Raw genomic sequence first — 11,060 nt, forward strand, 5'->3', positions numbered from 1 at the left:
TCACAATGTCGAGCCAAACAGTTGGGTGGTCTCCTTGAGAACCGTGCCGGTGCATAGGCCGCTAACTCGAAGGTTGATCTGCTCTCCATAGCTTTTAGTTGGTTGTCCACACCCTCCTTTGCTGCTCCCCGACCGCTTCAAAGCCTGGCACCTCCTCCACCTTGCACCTCCTCCGCACTTGCCGCGCTCGCCTTCCTATTCAACCGGGGGAATCATTGCTGCGTTTTAAAACGCAGGTGGGCAGCGTTTTAACTTCGCGCAGGCAGGGCAGCAAGGGGTTGCGTTTGAAAACGCTACTGGCTGCTGGAGGCAGATTGCTGCGAAGGCAAGGCGTGAACAGGCAGCAGGCAGGGCTGAATTCCAGCACTAGGCAGCAGATGGAAAAACGCTAGGTTGTGCCAAAAACGCAGGCAGCAGAAATCTGAAACGCAGGGCAGCCAGCAGGTGATTTGGTGGCGAGTTACTTCTTCGTCTTCTCCTCCGGGACGCCTCGCTCCGCGAGGGTCTTTCAATCGTGCAGCTTTGATACCGTGTCAAAGTCGGCGATGCGGAAGCGTGTAGACCAAGGAGAGAGAGAGAGAGAGAGAGAGAGAGAGAGAGAGAGAGAGAGCCAATCAACCAAGGCAATGAGATAACAGATGATAATACAATGGGGGTTGAGGGTTTCTTATATAGAAACCTCAGTAAATTGCCCTACCCAGACTTTAACAAATAAGTGAAATAAATCCCTAAAAGCCAAAATAAATACTGGGTTCACACTCGTCAGTTCACTTTAGATGCCTGAACTTTAACACTTCTACCTATATGCATGGTCCAGTCCCAATTCATGTACTCTTCATTATCTACTCCTGCTCCGTGACCGTTTTAAAATTGAGGATCAACAATGACAGGTGACACTTAAAAAGACTCAAAAAATGACATTAATTACTACAACCTTACGGTAATTATGATGCCTTCTTTTCAAGTGCTAATTGTAATGAAGACTACAATTGCTCATGGTACCTTCCTCCTCAAGGACAATGTTTGCAATGGTGGAGTTCTTTATCTTTAAAGCCTAACGTTTCCAAATCTATTTTTTTTCGATTTTTGACCTTGAGGTCTTATTTACTTGGAATCAACTGACTATGCTTTCCATATAAACTCTTGAGAAGCCGTACAAAAAGTGGGCTCCACAATGCATTTGCACTCCTTAGTATTGAACTACAAAGTAGTTTTGGCTCATGACCAAAGATAGGTGGGCAGGTGGGCATACCTAGTGCTGAATGCTTAGTTCATTGTTGTAAAACAAACTTACTCAATCATTGGAAAACGAGACTCAAAATTAGATTGACAATTGCGACCATATGCACAAAGCATATCCTCCATGGTATGATTAGCGTTTTCAATCTACTCATTGCTTCCTCCCTCTCCACACCCCCCCGCAAAAAAAAACAGAAAAAACAAAACACCTTGCTCACAAACAGTTCTACAAAGTCTGATCGATTCAAATTGGCAGTAACCTTAGGATCACCCTTAATGACAAGAAAAATCTCCACAAAACAATGAACCAACTGGTGCCTCTCCCTTGTGGATTTAATAGGCCATCTTAGTCAAGTGGGCAACAATAGCACAAAGAGCAACATAGTTTGCAGTACTCCAACCACAACATTCATCCAATGGCTAGAGATTCTCCACAAAAGAAGAACCAACTCGTACCTCTCCATTACGGATCTCATAGGCCATCTTACTCAAGTGGTCAACAATAACCCATAGAGAAACATGGCCCCGTGTAGTTAAATATTCTCCACAAGACAATGACCAACTCGAATCTCTCCATGGTGGTTCTGATAGGCCATCTTAGTCAAGTGGTCAACAATAACCCAAAGAGCACATGGCCTCTACTAGTTGGGGGTACTCTAACAACAACGTCCATCCAATGGCTAGAGGACATTTCTCATGGCCTTGTCATCATCTGGCTCATGCTAGCATAATAAAAGTTCTCAAATAGGAGTCTTTCTATGAGCGGGCTGGTCTTGGATCTGGACAAGTTATGTCCACTAAGTCTGAGTCTACAAAATTACATCTCAATGTACCTCTCATCCAAGTACTGCAATGCACGACTGGATAGGCCAACTCTGTAAGAGACAATGGTTCTAAGCTCTCTAAGATCTCACAGAAGGATGTGCATGTAGTGCGCCTTCCATCCAAAAAACTCCCTATGACCCAAGAAAGCTCTTATGTGATTGCTCCACCTTATAGCCCTGCTTTTTGCTGTAAAAGTCATTGAAAAATATATGTCATCCGCTTCAGAAAGATCCCTTTAACGGGCAGCATCCCTCCCTCCCCAAAAAAAAAACCACAAAATTGAGGCGTCCACAAAGAAGATGCCATGATTCATAAAACAACACTTCTGAGAGTTTTCATTGAAGTCGCATCTTATTATGAAAAGGCTCTCACTGTCTTCAGGGACATGAACCCTTGGTATAAAACGTACGACAAGAATAGCTTACAGGGCAAGCTAACGTATTAGCGATGGCTTCAATGAGAGGTCGAGACACAGAGTAGTCGTCTTTTCCAGGGTCTCTGTCTGCAGAGACCTCAAGGTTAAGAAATCTCCATATCCCTGCTTTTTGGGTGCCAGTCGGTTTTTGAGCGGTTCCCCCGCGAGCAACCATTTGATGGGCTGCGCAAACAGTACGCAGGTCGTAATGTGAGCTACTCTTACTTCCCACAGTTGGAGTGAGAGGTGCTGAAGAGCTGCTCAGGAGAAGAGCGTGCTCTACAGCAGCCTGGGTTTGGAGCACTTGCATAATGATGGTGGTGGTAACCAGTGTTCCTTTGAATCGAGTACGAGCTGCTTAAAAGATCCGATCTCCTCGTTTATTTATTTATTTATTTTTGAAGGATATCCACCTTCATTAAATTACAAGCTCGCGCGACAGGCCTATAGCGGGTTTTGCTCGCTGTTACCCATGGTTTTGAATGTGTGTGTGTGTGTGTGTGTGTGTGTGTGTGTGTGTGAGAGAGAGAGAGAGAGAGAGAGAGAGAGAGAGAGAGAAGGGGATGGGGGGAGGACCTCAAGGCATGCAATTTGTCAAAAAATTCTATTCATGTGCATCTAAGAAGAACAATTTGAATTTTGTTAGTAGGTTGGTTTTCTATATGAAATAATGCTCCCATGGGCTCATTGAGGGACGCATGGGGAGGAAGTAGAGCCTTTGCCCCTTGTGTTAGTGTCGTTCTTCTTCTCTCCTCTTAGTCTCTCTTCCTCTCTCCCGCAGTATGCATAGCACTGCTCTAGGCGGTGCACGTGCATGTGCTCTCGTGCTCCCTCTCACTCTCTGTATCACGTCCAATCTTGCATATGTACGATACATCAACTATGCATGCTTGTAGATTAAGCTGCTCATATGCTTTGTTACATTGTATATTTGAAGGGACTCCATGCATCTGTCTCTACATCTACCCCTTCGTTTCTTCTAGAGGAACAACACTGTGAGGTGGCTATGGTGAGTGCTTGAGGTGTCACCTTAGCATATTGAGAAGTCTTTGGCCTTGTATCTCTCATGATTGTCAAGGCATTGATAGGCGAAACATGGGCATGGGTGTGTAGAAAGCTCTTTTACTAACTTCTCAGTCTCGCAATGCTACCAACATGAACATCTTGTCCTTTTCTTTGTTATTCTTGCTTGTAGTGAATTACATCAATACCAACATCAACATTTAAAACAATAAGGTAATTTTAGGCTCATAAAAGCAATAGTTTGTATCTTCTCCCTCCATAGTAGGTGCCACACTCGTTGACTCGGCCCTTGCCTCACCTTCAATGTAGCTCCTAGGCTTGTTAACACACGTCCCTTTTCATCCACACAGCACATTGACAAAGCTACTCCAACGCATTTGGTGCCATGTGGAGAGCTATCTCTTTTTAGTAATATATGCCAACATGGAATATCAAAGGGAAAAAGAAGAGGGTTTTTAACATTGCAGGAGCATTTTCGTCATCCCCTTATTTATCTCAATATCATTTTGTTCTCTTAGGTTAACATCTTGCATTATGCTATGCGCCGGTAGAATGCATGCATTTGGAGAGTAGCCCTAACTCTACATTCGTTGAAGACAACCCAAAGCTTTTGTCTACCCCCCATGCTTGGGAAATACCCTACAATAAGTGCAATTTGAGAGACAACATCCCAAGCAAGAAACTTGTCAACCTTTTGTGCTTTTAAAAGTACATTGTCCGTGGCACACATGTCAATTAAAGCATTGAATAATACAATCATGTTTGGAAAACCTATAAATGTAAAAGATCCATTATATGGTTTTTACGTAAATTTTCTCTAATATATGTAGGCTTATTACCTTCAAATTTCAAATCTAGAGGAAAAATCCCCAAAAAATTCATGGGGTCCACTAATTATAGGTTTATTTGAGCATTGGTATCTGCATGCCATCAAGATGCAAGCAAAGGCAATCACATATGGAGACTCGAGAGAGTCCCCCACTTAGTGTACACATCAGCAAGCAAGCACACCATTGGTTTCCCCTTGCTAAAATTCTCTTCTTGAATTCTTTGAAGCTCGTGTAGAACTCGTGGCTACATTGAACTTTCTGTGTGCTTTTTGTAGTATTACATGAAATCTCTCTCTCTCTCTCTCTCTCTCTCTCTCTCTCTCTCTCTCACACACACACACACACACACACCACACACACACAAAAGAAACACAAAAAGTTAGCTAGCAAAGGTTTAACCTTAGCAAGGCACCAACATATAACATGTGAGATTTCCCAATTAGTAAAAATAGAGCTTTATTTTGACAATAAAGTAGAATTAACACTCTGATCATGAGGGTGAATCCAATAGTCAAACATCCAAAAAAAAAATCTAAATGAATGTCGCACAACTTTGGTCCTCTTTTCAGCAGTCAGCTTTTCCCACAATAACATAATTCCCAAATGAAAGCTTGCAAAAAATTTCCATTATGTTTTGCTACACACTAAGCACTATTAGGCATGCATCACCTTGGTGAGGTCACAGTAGCAAAGATGCAAATTAGCACAAATTCCAACAATTTGGGGTTTTTCATAGACTCGTAGGGTAAGGTATCATGCCTACAATAGCACGTTAATTGAGAAGTGTCGTCCATTGCTTACACCCATAAACATATTTTATCATCTAATATATAAGTAAAATACAATCCAGAGGTATGTGTGTGCATGTGTTTGTCATAGAGCTACGTAATGTTGAGCATAGGGTCAATATAGGTGTAGTTTGTGTAGCTTGTAATATGCTCAATTAATATGGAGTAGTGACAAAGGTCAAAAACTCGAGCTGGATTTGCATATCCCCTTGAGATCGAGTTGAGGGATGACAACAAACTCCTTGGGATGTTACCTGCTTGTTGGATTTTGGGAAAGGGCCACTAGAAGGAAACTGGTGCGATGGCTAGTCTGGCTCTTACAGACGAAAGCAATGCAGATGATGCCAAAGATAGCGATATGGCTAGCCGATGGGTGAGGCCATCTGTCAGCAAGTTGGGTTTCCCTTGACTGAGAGACATACACGCACACACACACACACACACACACACACACACAGAGGAACTTGCAAATGAGATCGAGCTCCACAACAACGCTACAAACTAAAACCAGCTCAAGCTCAAGTGTGCATGAAACACTAGTTATAGGCTCGATTCCAACATGCATGTAGCAGCCATTTGCTTACACGCATGCGTGCACATACACACACACACACACACAATTATTCAAGCTATTATTCAAGTTGAATCGTGCCACTTAATAGTAACATGCCATATCCCGTATCCGTTATGCCTAGGGCCACACCTATGAACCTTGGACCACCGCTTGGGCACAACGCCATATCAAGCATGGGACCCAAGGGCCATTTTGTAGGCAAGCACGATGACAAAGCCCCATTCCACACATGGTTTCGAGAGCGCCTACACATGTTGTACCTACTCATTAGTTGATTTGGCAACAGTTTTTGAAACTATCAGTCGATCTATGCTTGATAGATTCATTAGAGGATTGTAACATGAGGATATCTACAATGACCTAGTCATTAGAGGTATTACTACTTGGGAAACAGTCACTGCCAATGCAATCCAATTAGAAGACAATTTAATGATTGCAAAAGGGTATCTTCTGAACCAAAGTTTGCTAGCTGAAAATTATATGAGAATCAGCCCATACAATAAAGCCTATTGTTAAATAGCTTAAGATATCTGAGATGACTTTGGCAAATCTCACCAAGGCTATTCAAGAAGCCTCAAAGATAGCCATACTCCACAAAACAATCATATGTATCCAAGGAGGGAGTAACAATGGTACTCAGTTTGTTTGGGTAAACATAGCAGTAATGTATGCCCGACCTTTAGAGAAAAGTTATTTCAAAATTGCAATGCATGTGGGGTATGGCCATCAAGCTAAGGATTCTTAGTGCTCAAGTGCATAATGGCAAATAGACCACCTTTGACCTTAACAGACTCCCCTCAAGTTCTTGTATCAATGTGTGCCCCACCTTCTGAGAAACCATGAGAGCACATAGTCCCTAGAACCCAAAATGTTGTCCAAACCACACCATTACCACCTCCAGTGCTAGGACCACGACCTCCACATTCCCTATAAACCAAGTAGGTTGTGATCCATCTAGTGCTTATTTGGATTGTGAGGATGACATAGACTCTATTGTTACCTATGGAGTCAATACGCTTGAGGAGTGCCCCCATTACTACACGGGGGACCTTTGGAGACAAGTCAAGCATGTATATCAAATGGCTACCCTTGCAGCAAGAGGGCAAACTCAACATCACTGCCAGGAGACCGCCTCTTCAATGCTATGAATGTAGAGGACCACATCGTGTAGCTGAATGTCCTATTAGAATGCAAAGGAATGCTACACCAGACAATGGAGCATGTCTACACTGCCAATTGTTACGTGTTATCATTGTGGCATAGATCATTTGATTGCCCAATGTCCCAATAATCCAAACACACCAAAGATCACACCCTTGAACTTAATTAAGATTATGAGTGAGACACCACAAACTACACTTATGGTACCAGTAAATGTACTCACACGATCGAGGCTCCAAAATCCAAATTATATCCTCAAGGAAAGAGATGTTGCATCAATTGCCCAAGGAAGAAGAAAACACGAAAGAAGAGATTTCTAAAGGCTACAAATTCAAACCCTAAGATGATCCAAATTCAATCCATAATGAGGGAAAATCCAAATGGGAATCACCCTAAGATGATCCAAATTCAATCAAAACCATGGAAACTAAGATAACCATAATGAGGGAAAATCCAAATGGGAATCACCCTAAGAGGAAGCAAGCAAGGACACCACTAGGGAAGGGCATAAAGAAACCACTCCCATACCACCAATGATTCAATGTGTATCTTCAAGGCTAACCAAAAGGGATGAGAACCTCCAAGAGGAGCTGCAAGAGCAAAACCCAAGGAAGCTATGAAGAATATTGGGACCTACCCAAACCTAGTAGAGGATATTGAGAGAGTCAAGCACTCAAGAAGCCTAGTAGAGGAGACCCAAGGAAATCAGAGCCAGAATCTAGGTAGATCAAGGTTACGGACACAATGTTCCCATGCAACCTCAACTTCACAAATACCATAAACCATTAGCCATACCTAGTATCATCTATGTCATAAAAATCTAATATCTAACCAACCCAAATGATTTCCTCATATTAAACTGATCATTTAATGTGAGAATAGACGGGAACAAGGGTTAGAATATAGACATGTGCTTATGTGTCTATCTCAACACGGGGCCAATGGCAAAGGGGTCCAAATGAGAGATGATCTGTCAAAGAGCAATGCCAGTTATGGGGCTTAAAAGACCTTAGGGTGTGCTTCATTAAAAAGATCTCCAAAGGTTTGTGTAAAAGTCCTTAGACGTTAAGTTAAGCTAGGCCATTGCTTGAGGTGCTTGATGATTAAAGTGCATGAGACAACTAAGGTGTAACTTAATCTAGGCATGTGCTTGAAGGTAAAAGTCAATCCCTACAAGGAGGGGGCGAGCCCTTGAGGCTAGGGGGATGGTAGAGAGAGAGGCCATGCTTTTGTTATTTGCATGCATGCTGACTAAGGTGCTTGAGGTGATTAAGCAACTAGGGGGCCAATGTGCTTAGGGGTAGAAAGTCAATACCAATGCCTACAAAGAAGGGGGCGAGTCCTACAAGGAGGGGATATGCATGGATCACCTTTCCCTCACCCAAGGGGCACCCCTTGCTCAAAGAGGCATATTGGACACATGTCAAGCCCCTAGCTAGGTTGCCCCTATAATGTGCCAAAAGCCTATTGGTTGACCCTTAGAGAGGTCCAATGATAAATTAGTTAATTAAATTAATTGTTCAAATATTTATCATGCTCTCTTTCTCTAAGAGGAAAGGGGGACACTTGTCCCAAGGCTACCCTTGTTACTTGATATGCATTCTGCATGTGATTGGTCATGCTTGCAGGGGTCCAATGAGCTTCCATGTTGAGCTAGAAGAGGGGGTCGACCAAAGCAAGAAGGGGGGCTGCTTGGGGGGACACTCACACACACTCTCATTGTGTGAAGTGCAAAGTGCAAGAGCTCCATCTCCTTCTCCAAGCTAGTAGAGAAGTTGAGAGCCTACACCAACACTCTTGGCTATGGGATGCAAATCCAACCAAGAGCCATCTTTTTGCTAGTGTAGCCTAATACTTTTGATGGCCCATAGGATTTTTGCCCGTCGTTTGCCTCAATTGAGCCTTGGGAAACTTAAGTAACACCCAATCATTTTCTTTGAACGTTAAGGCCCTTCTGTGCTTGTCATAGCGACAGCTTTTTGCCTTTGTTGAGAGATGGATATAGCCTCCTTAATCTTTTGAAAAGATTCTTGTAAGTCACGGCTATACTCATCGACATCGAAGATCTTTCCATGTACTTTAAGTAGCAAGGGGCTTTTAGGTCTTCCCTCAATGATTTCAAAAGGTTTTTCCCGTAGAAGTATGTACAGTATTATTGTACACATACTCTACAAGAGGTAAGTGCGTTTCCCACTATGAGCGTTGGTCTACTTCTGTAACATAAGTCTTTAGTAGATCGAGTATCGTAAGATTGGCTATCTCACTTTGGCCATCTGTTTGTGGGTGATAGGCCGAAGAGAAGTTCAATCTTGTACCTAGATTTTCAAAGAGACCTTTCCAAAAATTACTGGTCATTCTAAGATCTATGTCTGACACGATGGATGTTGGCAATCCACGATGTTTGAAAATCTGAGATATAAAGAGAGTTGCCATTTGGTGTGCCTTAATAATCTTTTTGATAGGAATAAAGTGTGCTTGTTTGTTAAACCTGTTGACTATTGTCCACATTCCCATATTCCCATGGATAGTCTTGGGTAATCCAAAGATAAAATCCAGGGATATACTCTCCCATGGTGAATTTGGGATAGGCAATGGTTGGAGTAATCCAGGTTGCTTCCCTCTATTATAGTCTTTTGGCATACCGCACATTTTGAAACATACTCTTGTATGTCCACTTTTATGGTAGGCCAATAGAAGTACGTCTGTACTCCTCGAAGAGTAGGTTGAATGCCTCTATGCCCCACATAGGGAGGAGCATGGGATTCATACATGACTTTCTCACGAAGGGAGTGGGTAACACATAGCCTATTATCGTGGAGAACATAACCATCATGCAAGGTGAATGGTTCTCTTTCTTCCCCAAAGCAAGGGCTGACATTATGTCTTTAAAGTCAGGGTCAGTAGCATACTCACCTATCATAGAAGATAGATCATTGTGAGTAGCTATAGACACTGCATTAATTTTTGGTTGTCTCGTGAAAATGCATCGGCCACTTGATTGTGCTTACCAACAATGTGAGCAATATGAAAATAAAATTGCGAAATAAAATTTGCCCACCTCATTTGTATGTCAAAAATCTTGGTTTGCGCCATAAAGTACTTGAGACTCTGGTGGTCTGTTTGTAAAATAAATGGAGTCCCCAATAGATAGTGCTTCCATGTGTCTAGGGCATGTAGAACAACTAAAATCTCTTTCTCATAAATGCTCAAGACCTGTTCATCTGAGCCTTCGGCTCTCCTATGCTATGGCATGCCCTTCTTGAAGCAAGACTGCTCCAAGGCAATCACCACAAGCATCACATTGGACCTCAAATGGCTTTGAGAGATTCAGAAGCATAAGAACTGGTTGGGAGGGTAGCTTCTCTTTGAGATTGTCGAAAGCATTTTGCTCCTTAGCAGTCCATGAGTACTTAACGTTCTTTTTTGTTAAGTCATATAATGGTCTATTTGAGAGAATTTTGCTATGAAGCATCTATAGTATGCACACATACCAATAAAGCTTCTTAGCTCATGAAGATTCCTTGGATTAGGACATGCTTTTATTACCTCCAACTTTGATGGATCCATACGGATACCATCTTGAGAGATAATATGACCTAAGAATTGAATCTCTTGAAGGAAAAAATCTCTTTTCTTTTGATTGAGAAAAAGCTTGTTCTCCCTCAATGCTTGAAAAATCACTTGGAGGTGTTGCTTGTGTTCCTCCAAGGACTTGGAGTAGATGATGATATCATCAAAGACACTCTAGTGAATTTGTGGTAGGGTCTAAAGTTTTCTCCATTAAACGATTGAACGTGGTTGGTGCATTAGTCAAGCCAAAAGGCATGACTAGGTATTCATAAAGACCAAACGTTGTACAAAACGCGGTCTTTACGATATCCTCTTCCACTATCCTTATTTGATGATAGCCACTTTTAAGGTCAATCCTACTGAAGTAGGTAGATCCTAGTAGCTTATCAAACAGATCTTCTACCCGAGGCACGAGAAATCTGTTTTTGATAGTGATATGGTTTAGTGCTTGATAGTCCACACACATACGGTATGTACCATCTTTCTTTGCACTAAAAGGACTAGAGAACAAAAGGGAGAGGAGCTAGGCCTCACCATCCCTTTGTCTATCATTTGTTTGTACTTGCCTCACAATCTTCTCTTGTTGAGCTTGGGAAACTCGATAAGGAGGCTTGTTAGGCTGTGAGCTTCCTGCT

The 11,060-nt window shown here is 42.3% G+C and overlaps 1 protein-coding gene across 3 annotated transcripts in view; it reads right to left on the bottom strand.

Annotated features, from left to right (window-relative positions):
* PDE327 (FAD/NAD(P)-binding oxidoreductase family protein) overlaps positions 1 to 2,828 on the bottom strand; it is a 91,357-nt gene extending 88,529 nt beyond the window's left edge. For all 3 annotated transcript variants that reach the window (XM_086492583.1, XM_086492582.1, XM_086492581.1), the window contains exon 1: positions 2,490 to 2,828. In XM_086492583.1, the coding sequence (XP_086348709.1) occupies positions 2,490 to 2,789 (300 nt within the window). In that variant the 5' untranslated portion in view covers positions 2,790 to 2,828. The remainder of the gene's footprint in view (positions 1 to 2,489) is intronic.
* Positions 2,829 to 11,060: the final 8,232 nt, after the last annotated feature.

Source organism: Adiantum capillus-veneris, chromosome 20 (assembly GCF_014529385.1).
Source record: "Adiantum capillus-veneris isolate H3 chromosome 20, ASM1452938v2, whole genome shotgun sequence".
Taxonomy (NCBI): domain Eukaryota; kingdom Viridiplantae; phylum Streptophyta; class Polypodiopsida; order Polypodiales; family Pteridaceae; genus Adiantum; species Adiantum capillus-veneris.